General features: G+C 39.5%; 1 protein-coding gene across 2 annotated transcripts in view; it reads left to right on the top strand.

Annotated features, from left to right (window-relative positions):
- Window positions 1–16,296, top strand: part of tubgcp6 (tubulin gamma complex component 6) — a 60,211-nt gene that overhangs the window by 4,710 nt on the left and 39,205 nt on the right. For both annotated transcript variants that reach the window (XM_073066402.1, XM_073066401.1), the window contains exons 2-6: window positions 3,036–3,865; window positions 6,060–6,223; window positions 9,197–9,407; window positions 10,477–10,650; window positions 13,616–13,737. In XM_073066402.1, the coding sequence (XP_072922503.1) occupies window positions 3,116–3,865; window positions 6,060–6,223; window positions 9,197–9,407; window positions 10,477–10,650; window positions 13,616–13,737 (1,421 nt within the window). In that variant the 5' untranslated portion in view covers window positions 3,036–3,115. The remainder of the gene's footprint in view (window positions 1–3,035; window positions 3,866–6,059; window positions 6,224–9,196; window positions 9,408–10,476; window positions 10,651–13,615; window positions 13,738–16,296) is intronic.

The raw sequence follows: 16,296 nt of genomic DNA, 5'->3' as shown, positions 1-16,296 counted from the left end.
CTTTTATGCTGTGGTACCATTTCCTGGATGGTAACAGCTGAAACAGTTTGTGGTTGGGGTGACTTGGGTCCCCAATGATCCTTCGGGCACTTTTTACGCACCTGTCTTTGTAAGTGTCCTGAGTAGTGGAAAGTTCACATCTACAGATGTGCTGGGCTGTCCACACCACTCTGCAGAGTCCTGTGATTGAGGGAAGTGCAGTTCCCATACCAGGCATTGATGCAGCCAGTCAGGATGCTCTCAGTTGTGCCCCTATAAAAAGTTCTCAGGATTTGGGAATCCATACCAAACCTCTTCAACTATCTGAGGTGAAAGAGGCACCGTTGTGTCTTTTTCACCACACAGCTGGTATGTACAGACAATATGAGATCCTCAATGATGTGTACGCCGAGGAACTTAAAGCTATTCAACCCCATATCCATTGATGTCAATAGGGGTTAGCCTGTCTCCGTTCCTCCTGTAGTCCACAACCAGCTCCTTTGTTTTTGTGAAATTGAGGGAGAGATTGTTTTCTTGACACCACTGTGTCAGGGTGATGACTTCTCCTTAGGCTGCCTCATTATTTGAGATTAGGCCAATCAATGTAGTATCATCAGCAGATTTAATTAGCAGATGAGCTAATAATAATGAGCTGTGGGTGATAACACAGTCATGGGTATACAGAGAGTAAAGGAGGGGGCTTAGTACACAGCTCTGAGGGGCACCTGTGTTGACGGGCAGAGGTGAAGGAGCTCACTCTTACCACCTGCTGGGGATCTGACAGGAAGCCCAGGATCCAGCTGCACAAGGCAGGGTGAAGGCCGAGGTCTATGAGCATCTTGTTGAGCCTGGTGGGAATTATGGTGTTGAATGCTGAACTGTAGTCCAAGAACAGCATTCTCACATAAGCATCCCTCTTCTCCAGATGTGTAAGGACGATGTGTAGAGCTGTGGCTATTGCATCGTCTGATGATCGGTTGTGTCAGTAGACAAATTGTACGGGGGTCCATCATGCTGCAGATGTAGTTTTTGACCAGCCTCTCAAGGCATTTACTTATTATTGAGGGGAGTGCGACAGGACGTTCAGATGTGTTGCCTTGGTCTTTTTAGGTACAGGGACAATGGTGGATGTTTTGAAGCAGGAGGGCACTATACAGTGGGAGAGGGAGAGTTTAAAAATGTCTTTAAACACACCTGCCAGTTGTGCTGCGCACTCTCTGAGTACCCGCCCTGGGATGTCGTCCGGTCCCACAGCCTTGTGACTGTCCGCTATGTGGAAACACCTGCGTACTTCAGCCTCAGAGATGACCAAGTCGTAGGTCACTTCGGTAGCTCTCCTTAGGGGCTCAGTGTTGACTTGAGCTCTATATGGTTTAAGTATTACTTCCTCTACTTGTATTCTATTATTTTCACTATGTCGTTCAATGTTTTGAGAATTTTTAACTGCTTTTTTGGTGTATTGACAGGACATTTTATTTGAGGGATGCAAAGCTTTTTTAGACCATAAGATATAGCAGCAGAATTAGGCCATTTGACCCATCAGTCTGCTCTGCCATTTCATCATAGCTGATCCATTTCCATCTCGGCCCCAATCTCCTGCTTTCTCCCTGTATCCCTTCCTGACCTGACTAATCAAGAATCTATCAACTTCCACCTTAAATATATCAAATGACATGGCCTCCACAGCTGCCTGTGGCAATGAATTCCATAAATTCACCAGTCTCTGGGTAAATAAATTCCTCTTCATCTCCGTTCTAAATGGATGTCCCTCTATTCTGAGGTTGTGTCCTCTGAGACTGCCCCCACCATAGGAAACATACTCACCACATCCACTCTATTGAAGCCTTTTAAAATTTGATAGATTTCAATAAGGTCACTCCTCATCCTTGTGAATTCCAGTAAGTAGAGGCCCAGAGTCATTAGACTTTCCTCATGTGACAAGCCTTTCGATCCCAGAATCATTTCCATAAACCTCCTTTGATTCTTTTCTAATGTCAGCACATTCTTTCTCTGATAAGGTGCCCAAAACTGCTCATAATACTCTAGCAAGTGAGGCCTCACCAGTGCGTTATGAATCCTCAATATTACGTCCTTGCTTTTACACTCCAATCCTCTCAAAATGAATGCTTAAGTTGCATTTGCCTTCCTCACCGCTGACTCAATCTGCAAATTAACCTTCAGAGATTCCTGCACGAGGACTCCCAAGTCTGTTTCTTCCTCAGATTTTTGAATTTTCTCTCCATTTAGAAAACAGTCTGTGTTTTTATTTCTATCTTAGTGATTTTATTATTTCATTTTTTAGTGATTTGCGAATCAGTAAACTGGGAATAAAGTAAGATGATTTGCCAATACATCTTTTGGGTTGAACTTTCTGCAAAATAATTCCCTTATTACTCACTCTGTTTTATTAGCTGTGTCATGGTTCAGAACAAGGTTTTTAGAAATTACTCAAAGCCAAAATCGAGATTATCGTCACTTGCACAATTGCATGTATACATAGGTGCAATGAAAAACTTAATTGTAGCCATTATTGCCATAGATGATGGATAATGATCTGTTGTGCTGTAGAGTTTAATGCTGAGTTACGTAAAGCAGGCAAAAAGGAACGAAAATCTTTATATACACGAGATTCTGCAGATGCTGGGAATCTAGAGTAACACATATAATGCTGGAGGAACTCAGCAGGTCAGGCGGCATCTATGGAGGGAATAAACAGTCGACGTTTTTGGACTGAGTCGGGACTACTACTGAGTTCCTCCAAAAAAATGTCATACTTGTGACTATAAATGAGATACACAGTTTAGGAAATTAACTCACCTGAGTCGTCATATATAACGACCGACTGTAATAAAGCAGCTGACAAAAGGCTACTCATGAGTTTACTTAGATTTTGATAGTGAATGTAGAATTTTCAGTAAGTTTTTTGGAAAATTTACTTTTGAGTTTTTGCAAATTTTCTGACTAGTTCGGAAAAAGATGAAGTTTAAAATAAAACCTTAAAGTGTGACTGCAGTGATAGCTTAAAATTAAAATGATGCAATATGTTCTCTTCACAGACTCCAAGGAAAATCTGCAGTGCTAACTATGCAGGATCAAAGCAGGCGGCATATTCACTTTTGACATACACAACTGAAACATGGCGAGCATTACGCAATTATTTGGAGATCTTTGTGAGGCTCACATGGCAGGCCTTTCATGGAAGTGTTATAGGGGGAAAAGGCAACTGAACAGAACACAATTCAAGGAAAAATTAAAAAGGGTTGTCTACAATACACTATTTATGAATCTTTTTCGTGATGTAGCAACATCAAGGTCTCAGTCAGAAATCAGTAAGTTGCCTGTGAAAAACAAAATTCTGATGTTGTCCTTCAATTTGAGGTTGGCTGGGATGGGTATGGAAGCTGATCTCTTGGAGGAACTTACAGAGAAAGTAGAAAAATCAACGTGCATGCCGCAGACTGATCTGAACTCCGTACTGGAACTTCTAATTGAACTTGCAGGGACTGGAACTTATCAGCTTCTACCACGAAAAAAGGATTATTTCTTGAACAATAAATATGTCGGGAGAAATGTAAAATTTCAGGGCTATGACCACTATGATGTAAGCCTGTTTGAATCAGGGCTGTTGTCTCTACTTTCCACTGAGGACTTACAATTTCATGATAATGTACAGCGTACACTTCAGTTAATGGATGCACAACCTGGAACTGGATTACCCAGTTTTGGACAAACCTCCCATAATTACTTAGCTGGTGATAAATATGAGAAAGAAACACGATTATCGCTTTTTGGTGCATTGGTACATAGTTGTACATGTGAAATGGAAGTCAAACTGGATTTGCCTGCAGTGCCAGATAATGTGGATATGACTGGACTTAAAATTAGGGTAAGTAACGCACAACATGCAACATTACAGTTGAAATACAGGGTGAAATTTCTTGTGGGTCAAAATTATGTTATTGCAGGCACTTATTTTGTGAATATCTATTTACTCAAATTATCTGCAAATAGGCAAAGTCATAAATTGTGGTGGAGAAAAATGAAAATTAGTAGAAAGTAAATCTTGAGCAAAGGTGTTAAATTCTGACTACATAAGCTATCCTTTAAAGCAGAGGCTCCCAACCTGAGGTTCACAAACCCATTGGTTAATGGTAGGGGTTTATGGCATAAAAACGGATGTGAACCCCTGCTTTAAAGTGTTAAGGCAATTAGCCATCTCTAGTGTTATGGGGAGAGATTTGATAGGCTGTGTTTGTGTACTCACGGGCAAAGGAGTCTGAGGGGTAACCTGACAGACATATAAGTTTATAAGAGGAATAGGAAGGGTAAATAGTCAAATTATTTTTCCCTATGGTAGGGGTATCAAAAACAAGAGAGCATATATTTAAGCTGAGAGGAGGGAGATTCAAAATGGATTTGAGGGGAAAGTTTTTTATGTAGAGAGCAGCTGGAACATTGTCGGAGGAAGTAGTTGAGTCAAGTGCAGTCACTACATTTAAGAGACATTTAAACAGGCATTTAAATAAACAAGGCATAGAACAAGGGTTCCCAAGCTTTTTTATGCCATGGACCAATGCCATTAAGCAAAAGGGGTCCGTGGAGCACAGAACCCTTGGCATAGAAGAATACAGACCTAATGTTGCAGATGGGATTATTGTGGATTGTCAAAGAGGTTGGCATAGATCGGTGTGCTGTAAAATTCTCAGACTTCGTGACATAAATTTCATTGCATTGCAGGTTTCAGAAATCATTGAAGCTGTTCCATTTTTAATCTAGCTCATACTGAAGTTGTATAAAAGCATTAAGAAAGATAAGAGAAATGCATTATATTGTCTGTTAAGAGTAATCTAGCTATATTGGAAATCTACCATCTGAAACCAAAATACTTCAGATGCTGGAAATATGAAATAATATTGAATTGAATTGACTTTATTACTTACAAATATTGCAGGAATTGTAAACTCAGTGAGTTACACTAATTACCAATAATTGGAAAATATCCTTTCATGAAAATTATGTTTCTATTAATATTACTATTTCAGATTATAAATTTTAGTTGAAATACTCTGTCCAGTTTTTGCATTTCAGTTGTGTTCATTTCAAAGGTTTCAAAGGTACATTTAATGTCAGAGAAATGTATACAATTTATGTGCTCAGCCCGCTGCTATTCACACTGCCAGATCCACCTCAATCCACATCATCGAGTTCACTGATGATACTACAGTGGTTGGTCTCATCAGCAACAATGATGAGGAAGTAGAGAAGTAATTGAGAACAACAACATGGACAAGACAAAAGAGATGATTGTGGACTTCAAGAAGCACAGGTCGACTACTCTCTGCACATTGATGGCTTTACCTTGGAGAAAGTGAAGAGCACAAAGTTCCTGTGTGCACATAACAGACCATCTAACTTGGACCCAGACCACCTTTTCATCAGTCAAGAAGGCACAGCAGCATCTACATTTTCTGAGGAGACTGAGGTGTGCAAGGTTCCCTGTCCCTATTTAATCAACTTTCTACAGGAGCACCATCAAGAGTGTCCTGTTTGGCTCGGTCTCTGGTACTTTTACTGAATTAAAAAGTTAAAGATTCAAGCCCATCTCAGAAATTTATGGCAGATATACGACTGAGTGAGTGCTGAAGATGCAGTGGTACCATTTTTTTCAATGTTGTGTTAAAATAAAACGTATTCTCTCTCATGTAGATGTTGAAAAATTTCAAAGCACAGTAGGTGAAAGTAAGTGAATGACCAATATTTGTTCCTCAGTCATCCTCATTCTGTTTGGTACCCACGGCTTCTACATTTGGAGCAATGACTACACATCAAAATGACTTGGAATGTGATGATAATATGAAAAAAACACTCTAGGTCTTTTTTGTTGTAATGTACGTTTGTCAATTTACTGACAAATCTTTATAGAGAGAGAGGAAGAGGGATAGAAAAATGAAAATAAAAATGGTATGTGTAATTGAAATGTTAGAAGCAGACATTTCCATATAACTATATGGTATTTGAGTTTGTCATGAAGAAGGAGCTATAATTTATTTTTCCAAGATTAACACTATAAATCTACACAGGTTCCTCAAAGTATTGACCAGTCAGAAGATGAGGGATTTCAGTCAGCATCCAATCTTACCCCAGATTCGCAGTCGGAGCCCAGTTCGTCTCCTGATATTGATCTCTGGAGTGCAGTGCTTTCTTATGAACCGAGCAAGTATAGGTGTTGGGAATTAATAGGCTGGTAAGTGAAAGGTATATGGATTTTATTAAAAGTTGTTTCTATATTCAAGTTTAATTGTCATTCAACCATACATGAATACAGTCAAATCAAATAGTGTTACTCAGGGGCCAAGGTTCCAACAGTCAAACACAGCACAAGGCACATATAGCGCACATATAATAGTGGTAAACATAATCACACAAAACATACAGTCCAAGTCCCTGAGTCCATGTTTCGGCACTGTGCAGTCGAACATAATACAGCTTGTCTTCTGCCGAGCGACCACTGGAGGGCAGCACTGACACCAGCCTGGATGTGGCGCCACATTGTTTAAAATACTGGAATTTAATTAAACAATAGTTTCAGAATCAGAATCTGGTTTATTATTACCGGCATGTGTCGTGAAATTTGTTAACTTAACAGCAGCAGTTCAATGCAATACATAATATAGAAGAAAAATAATAATAAATAAATAAATCAATTACAGTATGCATATATTGAATAGATTAAAAATCATGCAAAAACAAATAATATATATTAAAAAAGTAAGGTAGCATTCGCAGGTTCAATGTCCATTTTGGAATCAGATGGTGGAAGGGAAGAAGCTGTTCCTGAATTGCTGAGTGTGTGCCTTCAGGGTTCTGTCCCTTCTACCTGATGGTAACAGTGAGAAAGGGGCATGTCCTAGGTGCTGGGGGTCCTTAATAATGGACACTGCCTTTCTGAGACATTGCTCCCTGGGTACTTTGTAGGCAAGTATCCAAGATGGAGCTGACTAATTTTACAACCCTCTGCAGCTTCTTTCAGTCCTGTGCAGTTGCGTGTCCCCCCCCCCCCCCCATACCAGACAGTGACGCAGCCCATCAGAAAGCTCTCCATGGTACATCTATAGAAGTTTTTGAGTATTTTTGTTGACATGCTAAATCCCTTCAAACTCCTAATGAAGTATAGTCGCTGTCTTGCTTTCTTTATAGCTGCATCGATCTGTTGGGACCAGGTTGGTCCTCAAAGATCTTGACACCCAGGAACTTAAAACTGTTCACTCTCTCCACTTCTGATCCCTCTGAGGATTGGTATGTGTTCCTTCGTCTTACCCTTCCTGAAGTCCACAATCAGTTCTTTTGTCTTACTGACTTTGAGTGCAAGGTTGTTGCTGTGACACCACTCCACTAGTTGGCATATCTCGCTCCAGTACACCCTCTTGTCTCCAATTGAGATGCTGCCGACAATGGTTGTATCATCAGCAAATTTATAGATGGTACTTGAGCTATGCCTAGCCACACAATCATGGGTTCAGCATACATATAAACTTCTATAATACTGAGCTGAAATTTCTCAATTGAGGTAAGGGAGCGTATTCTGTAATCTTCTAGATACTAATTAATATTCTAGAAAACTTGTTTGATTAGCACAACAGTAATTGTTTTAATATCTTAAAAGCATTTGCTTATGATCTTTGTTAATATGTGAATGTTTAGGAAGGCTTATAGAAACAGGCCATCAGAGCCAAGAGGTCCAAAGCCTAGTTCCACTTTTAAGATCTTCTCAATAGATCTTGCCAATCCCACTTGCACCCTGGTTTGTGTTTATTGAGCTTTCCTTTTGTGCTTTTCTCCTGTTCTCCTGAAATGCTCATTATGCTAGCATGTCACTAGGAGTTTGAGGAAATCTGGTATGTCGCTAAAGACATTCACATATTTCTACAGGTGTACCATAGAGAACATTCTAAATGGCTGCATCAGCATCTGGTATGATGGCAAGGGGCACTGCACAGGATCAAAATTAGCTGCAGAATGTCGTGAAGTCGGTCAGCTCCATCATTGGCACTAGCCTCCCCAGCATCCAGGGAGGCTTCAGGGAGTGATCCCTCAAGAAAAATGGCATCCATAATTAAGGACCCCCATCACCCAGGACATGCCCTCTTCTCATTGCTAACATCAGGGAGGAGGTACAGGAGTTTGAAGGCTCACACTCAATGATTCAGAAGTAGCTTCTGCCTCTCTGTCATCGGATTTCTGAGTGAACATTGAACACTACCTAATTTTTAAAAAATCTTTTTGTACTACTTATTTAATTTAACTTTTAATATATATATATATATATATATATATATATATATATATATATATATATATATATATATATACTTACTGCTTTTATTATGTATTGCAATGTGCTGCTGCCACTTAACAACAAATTTCACTACATATGCCAGTGATATTAAACCTGATTCTGATGTTCCACATTATAGTTAGTCAATGGTAAGGACAACCTTTTGATTTCCTTATTAGATTTAATCAGAATTCAGCTAGAAGTTATGGCTTTTGACTCAGGTAATATGTAAATATGATACACACATCTTTTCCAAATTTGTGCAACTCAATTGATTTTTTTACCTCCATAATTTCCACCTTATTCACAGCCTTCTATATCTCAGGCCTCTGTTATTGTGCAAGGTTTTTGAGGTCCTGTTTTCTCCCCCCTTATTCTGTCCCTATGTCTATTGTCTGAACTTTCGGTACATTTAATGTTTTGTTTGCATTTTAATCTGTCTGTTAGCATTTGATGCCATTCATGAAGTATTATACTTCTTTACATCAAAGGTACTATAATTACATGTTGTTCTTGCTAAAGTGCACAGTGAGTGTTTCTATTTCCTACACTTCTGCAATATTCATATGATGCAACAGTCATGTCAAATAACATTGAGTACCTGTATTCTTGATTCATTCTCATTCCATGAAACCATGTGGCACTTAATAATGCAAGTAACATTATGCAGATTGTGGGATTATATCTTTTTAACATACTGCTTTGCTCTCCTATGCAAGTTAAATACTACTATGCAAAATAACAAAAGCAAAACATTAATATTTGTCCACAGAGTGATCTTTTTTAAGGAAATGATGATATAAGAAAGCTTCAATTTACTTTTCTAATGATATAATTACGAAGATGATTCACTACAAAAACACTTTTCTCTCTCTCTTATAGTCCTCCAGGTAAAAAAGAAAGACTGTACCTCACTGAAGCAGGTCGAGAAGCTTTTGATAAATTCTACCAATTACGTGTAGGTCAGCTGCAGCTCATCAGTGGTACACTGTTGCACCCGACTCCAGTTATACTTCAGAAGGAATCTGAACTAGTCAAAGATGTCCTGAATGTCCTCATTGGTGTAGCATCCATGACCTTCTTGCTGAATCAGGTAGACATTTATTGCAAAATACGTTGCTGGGCTCAAAATAATTAATTTCCCAAATGACTGGGTGATGACTAACAATGTATTTCAATTTTGGTGTTGTGAAGTATTGGGGCAGGTTGAGTCATCCGAACTGCTTACACTCTGACATTTAACTCATCTGTTACTGAAGCCTCTGATCTTGCTTTTAGACCATAAGATATAGGAGCAGAATTAGGCCATTTGGCCCATTGAGTCTGCTTTGCCATTTCATCGTGGCTGATCCAATTGTCCTCTCAGCCCCAATCTCCTGCCTTCTCCCCGTATCCCTTCATGTTCTGATCAATGAAGAATCTATCAAGCTCTGCCTTAAATATACATAAAGACTTGGCTTCCACAGCTGTCTGTGGCAGAAAATTCCACAGATCCGTTACTCTCTGGCTAAATAAATTTCTCCTTATCTCCGTTCTAAAAGAACGCCCCTCTCTTCTGAGGCTGTTTCCTCTGGTCTTAGGCTCTCCCATCATAGGAAACATTCTCTCCACATCCACTCTATCGAGGCCTTTCATAATTCGATAGGTTTCAATGAGGTCATCCCTCATTCTTCTGAATTCTAGTGAATACAACCCATAGCCATCAAACACTCTTCATATGACAAGCCAATCAATTTTGGCCATTTCCAGGTCTTGTTGTCTCCCTATCTAATCTTAGACTGTATATTCCCTTAATTTGGCAATAGACATCATAAACCAAACCAATTAAACCCTTAATTTGGAGAAATGAACTGCAGTCACCAGGAGTTATAAGTGAAATATTCCATATACTTGATTCAGTGGTATATTTTGAATGTTTCTAAAAGTTTGGAAATGTTTATTTTGTTTTTAAATTTGTTTTTATCCAGAGTGATAACAAACATGCCCATTAATTACTGCAATTAATATTTAAATACTAATTCTCCACAATTTTGTCTGCCTCATCTGCAACTTGGGTGTTATATTTTGAATTCACCCCTCAACTTAGGTAGCACATTGTCTGAAGGCTAAACCTATATGTGAACGATTTCTCTGTTTTGTTTTACTGGCCTTTCTTTTTTCAGTCTCTCCAGGCATTTGTCGTCAGGCAAGGAGTGTATATTTCAGGAACATCCCCCGAAAGTATGTACAACCTCTTGTCTGAACTGGCTGAAAATGGAACATATTACACTCGCCTTAGTCACTTTTCTCTTCAGCCCATCCTTGACTCAACATATAACAAAGGACTCGTTTTCCAGGTTGCAATCAGTTTTCAATTTATTCTCTTTTGTCAAGCTCAGCAAAATCATTTCAAAATCATTGCTTAGGTGAAATAAGTGCAGCTGGGTGCCTCACAACGCTAGAGACACAGGTTCAATCCTGATCTCATGTGCTGCTTATGTGAAGTTTGCGAGTAACCATGTGGGTTTCCTTGGTGTGCTCTGGTTTCTTCCTTCATTCCAAAGATGTAACAGCCACTGTAAATTATCACTGCTGTGTAGCTGAGTGATAGAATCTGGGGAGAGGTTGATGAGAATGTGGGAATAATGGTGTAGGGTTAAGGAAAATTAGTTACTGGCACGTTTCCCTGCTGTATGTCTCTATGAATCCTATGAACAATTTTGATTCTTGGTAGAGATATTTAAAGAGTAACTATTTGTCACATGCCCATTGAAATATATTTGATTAAAGCTAATTTTTAAGATACTGATTGTTCCCTACAGAGTACAGTTTACCTTGTTGGATAAAATTTTATGTTTATTTCTTGTTCTCTTAAGTGACTACATAATGACGAAGTTCACATTGGCTAAGCCTATAGTGTGATTTTTGGCAACAGCTTTAATTACTCAACTAAAAATAAATGATTCAAAATGCTGGAGGAACTCAGTAGGTCAGGCAGCATCAAATTGAATAAATAGTTGTTGTTTCAAGCTGAGACCCTTCTTCAGGACTGGAAGGGAAGGGGGAGGTGCCAGATTATGAAGGTGGTGGGGGGGGAGGAGGAGGAGGACAAGCTAGAAAGTGATAGGTGAAGCCAGGTGTGTGGAAAAGGTAAAGGGCTGGAGAAGGAATCTGATAGGAGAGTAGACCTTGAGAGAAGGGACACCAGGGAGAGGTGATGGGTAGGTGAGGCATAGAGATAAGAGGCCAGAATGGGGAATAGAAGAAGAGGGAGGGGAAAAGTTTAAAAAAAAAATTAAATTACCAGAAGGAGAATTCTATGCTCATGGAATATGAGGGATTTCTCCTCTTTCCTGAGAGTGGCCTCATCATGGCAGAAGAGGAGGCCATTGATCATTGTGATCGGGAAGGAAGATAGGAATTACGATGGTTGGCCACTGGGAAATTTTTGCTTTTGGGAGATGGAGCAGAGATGCTCGACAAAGCAGTCCACCGATTTATGTTAGATTTCACCAATGTAGAGTAGGCCACATTGGAAGCACCGGGTGCAGTAGATGACCCCAGCAGATTCACAGGTGAAGTGTTGCCTCACCTGGAAGGACTGTTTGAGGCCCTGAATGGGAGGAGGTGAGTGGGCAGGTGTAGCATTTCTCATGCTTGCAAGGATATGTGCTAAGAGGGTGATTAATGGGTAGGGATGAATGGAGAAGGGAATCACGAAGGGAGTGATCCCTTTGGAAAGTGGGGGGGGGGGGGGTAAAAATGTGTTTGGAGGTAGTATCCTGTTGGAGGTGGAGGAAGTTGTGGAGAATGATGTGTTGAATCCAGAGGCTCATAGGGTGGTAGGTGAGGACAAGAGGAACTCTTATCTCCGTTAAGATAGCTAGAAGATGGGATGAGTGTGGATGTCCAGGAAATGAGGAGATGCTGGTGAGGGCATCATCAATGATGGAAGAAGGTGGAACCCTGTTCTTTGAAGAAAGAGGATAACTTATGTCTTGGTGACCCCTGTTTCCATCCAAGGGGTCAGTGTGGACATGGTGGAGGATTACAAATACCTGGGGATATGAATTGACAATAAACTGGATTGGTCAAAGAACACTGAGGCTGTCTACAAGAAGGGTCAGAGCCGTCTCTATTTCCTGAGGAGACTGAGGTCCTTTAACATCTGCCGGACGATGCTGAAGATGTTCTACGAGGCTGTGGTGGCCAGTGCTATCATGTTTGTTGTTGTGTGCTGGGGCAGCAGGCTGAGGGTAGCAGGCACCAACAGAATCAACAAACTCATTCGTAAGGCCAGTGATATTGTGGGGGTGGAACTGGACTCTCTGACGGTGGTGTCTGAAAAGAGGATGCTGTCCAAGTTGCATGCCATCTTGGACAATGACTCCCATCCACTCCATAATGTACTGGTTAGGCACAGGAGTACATTCAGCCAGAGACTCATTCCACCAAGATGTAACACTGAGCATCATAGGAAGTCATTCCTGCCTGTGGCCATCAAACTTTACAACTCCTTCCTCGGAGTGTCAGACACCCTGAGCCAATAGGCTGGTCCTGGACTTATTTCCACTTGGCATGATTAACTTATTATTATTTAATTATTTGTGGTTTTATATTGCTATTATTTCTACACTATTCTTGGTTGGTGCAGCTGTAACGAAGCCCAATTTCCCTTGGGGTCTATAAAGTACCTATGTCTGCCTGTCTGTTGGAAAGGAAAGTCTTATTCTGGGAACAGATGCACAAAGCCAAAGGAACTGAGAAAAGGAAATAGAATTTCTTATGGGAGGCAGGGTGGGAAGATGTACAGTCAAGATAGCTGTGGGAATTGATAGCTTTATAAAAGATGTCAGTGGACAGTTGTTTCCAGCGATGGAGCTACAGAGATTGAGAAAGTGGAGAGAAGTGTCAGAAGTGGACCAAATGAATTTAAGGGCAGGATGGAAGTTGGATCCGCAGTATCTCTTGTGTTTAAATATTTAAAAAAATTGATATGTTGTATTTTGAATTCCGGTTAACAAATAACCTCTTTTGGTGGAAGCCTCTCTCAATTTGAAATTTTAAAGTACCTTGGATTTAAAAGAAAGAGTTTATAATGCATAGTTTTCCAACATCAGATATGGTTATAAGGTTTGCAGCTTAATATAGGAAACAAGTTTTAAAAAGAAAGTCAGATCTTGTTTATTTCACAGCACATTATATTAATCCAATTTTAATGTTCACAAGATAGAAAGTTGAACAATAATTTCAATAACAGTAAAATTCCAGTATATAAATTAAAAATGCAAAGAAAGACAAACTCCTATCCTTTTTAACCAGGCTTTCACAAGTGGTTTGGGAAAATACCTGCAATATTATAGAGCTTGTGTGTTGTCAACACCTCCTTCACTGAGCCTTTTAACGATCGTCTTTCTGTTCAGGAAACTGGGGCGACAACTAAGGTCAGTATATCTTTTTGTTTGCTTAGTGTTGAATTTGATTTATTTGTAACTTCTGGTTAGGATAAAAGCCGGAATTCATATTTGATGATTTCCATTTTCATGATAATACAAATTTCATGTAACTTGGAATTTAAATATAATCAATCATTTATATCCCAGACAACACACACAAAATGCTGGTGGAATACAGCAGGCTAGGCAGCATCTATAAGGAAAAGCACTGTCGACGTTTTGGGCCGAGACCCTTCGTCCTGGCCTGCTGTGTTCCACCAGCATTTTGTGTGTGTTGTTTGAATTACCAGCATCTGCAGATTTCGTGTTTGCTATTTATATCTCAGGACCATCTTCTATTTTCCAAAGCCCAAAAATTTTGCTAAAATAAGAGCAAAGACACAACTTCCCTTTTAAAAATGTTTCGATGAAATCTTATGCAAGACGATGTTCATTGAATAAAGTAATAGTATGTACTCACTTTATCCAAACATTTCCAATTAAATAGATATCTGCCTGAATTGAATTACTAATCTGATTCAAAAACTCAATTGATATTCTAATTTCTTGTCTTGAACACCATGATATTGCACTTTTTTTAAGCCACTTCAAAAGGTAGTAAAAAAGACAATCATGTTGTTTACTGTATGAAGTCACATGTAAACCAGACCAGGTGAGGACAGTAGACTGATGATCTTGCTGAGGTTTTGTAAGAATCTTGTAATTTATTTTATTATTTATACTAGCTTTTAATTCTGAGTTTACACAATGACATGATTTTATATTGTCTATCATTTGAACTTGTCGCTGTTTCTTTAGTGCAAGGGTCTATGTAATAATCAGATAATTTGACTTTTTTATGTAGGCTGTTTTGATTTCCATATAAAAAAAATAGCAAAATGATAAAGAACAATTGCAGATTAATCAAATATAAAGGGATCCAGATGTCCTTGTGCATAAATCACAAAATGTTAGCAGCCAGGTGCAGCAAGTGGTTGGAAATGCAAGTGGCATATTGGCTTTTATTGCAAAAGGGTTAGAATTTAGAAATGGGGAAGTATTGTTGAAATTGTACAGGGTGGTCGGTGGAGATACAGCACTACCAAAGGAGATGTAAGGCACTCCTTTCCTCAGCTAGACTGCAGGTCACCTTTGGGCAAGATGTAGCACTTGCTTACCCCCCTACCCTGGATCAGGGTCATGTGAAGTCATGGGATCAGGTGGTGGATGGCCATATGAGCAGCTGAAACATGTCATGTCCTGGTTATGCGACCACTGACGCCAGACAGACAACCTCTGAAGTGTATCGATAATGGCTGATAAAGACACTGCCCAGAAGAAGGCAATGGCAAGCCACTTATGCAGAAGAATTTGCCTAGGTCAATCTTGATCATGGAAAGACCATGCTTGCCCACGTCATACGATGTGGCACATAACAAACAAACTGGCAAGATCATATTTGGGAATTGTGCACACTTCTGGTCCCCTTCCCTGAGAAAGGATTTAGTTTATTTTTATTTATTGAGGTAATACAGCAACTCTTCTGGTTCTCCAAGCCGTGCTGCCTAGCAGCCCACCTAGTTAACCCTAGCCTAATCACAGGACAGTTTACAATGACCAATTAGCCTATTAACTGGTATGTCTTTGGACTGTGGGAGCACTTGGAGGAAACCCATGTGCACATGGGAAGAACATACAGACTTTCTTACAGCGAATGGTAAAATTGAACTCCAGTCTCCAAAGCCCCAAGCTGTTACAGGATTATGCCAACTGCTATGCTATGTGGCACTGCTATTTGCTATTAGCATTGGAGGTAGACCAAAAGAGATTCACATTCCAGTGGTGAAATGGGTGCTGTGTCATAAACAGCTTAGGTAATTAGATCAAGGTACAGAAGAATAAGGGGTGATTTTATTGAAGCACATAAGATCCTGAAGTTGAGTTGAGATGTTGAGCTGATGAGAGAAACCCACCAAGAGTGTATTTTCACAAGGTTATGGGGCATTATTTAAAACTGTGGGAACTTCTCATAGGTGGTGTGGAATCTTTGGAGTTCTCTGCCCAGAAAAGTTTTGGGAGGATAGATCATTTGGGGCATTCAAAGAGGAATTAGATAGCTTTTGAAAGATCCAGGATTTGAGGTTATTGGGAACAGACACAAAAGAGTCAAAAGAAACCAATCAACTATGTGACAGACTTGGGGATCAGTTAACCTACTCTTCTTATGTTTTAAATTAACCAATATGCTACAAATATAGATCCCGCCACCCTTTGAATTGTAGGAAGTAGAGAGGAATTAAGATAGATATTGATCAAGAATCTAATTGGAAAGTGAAGCAGACTTGAGAATAGAGACCTCGCGTTTTCATTATTATTTTTATTAGTAATGCTCAAAGTATCATACCCTAACATCGGGGACAAAAGTAACTGAAGTGAGATCAACATAATAAAATAATAAAAGCATATTAACTGTTTCTATATAACTTCTGGGCATTGTGCAGAATATTTCAAATATTGTCAACTTTAAGTTTTAAAGCAATTCATAAGGTAATTTTTCAGTTGATTTTC

This window comes from Hemitrygon akajei, chromosome 14 (genome assembly GCF_048418815.1).
Source record: "Hemitrygon akajei chromosome 14, sHemAka1.3, whole genome shotgun sequence".
Taxonomy (NCBI): Eukaryota; Metazoa; Chordata; class Chondrichthyes; order Myliobatiformes; family Dasyatidae; genus Hemitrygon; species Hemitrygon akajei.
Note: the sequence above shows the minus strand (reverse complement) of the source record. Positions and strands in the feature narration are given on the sequence as shown.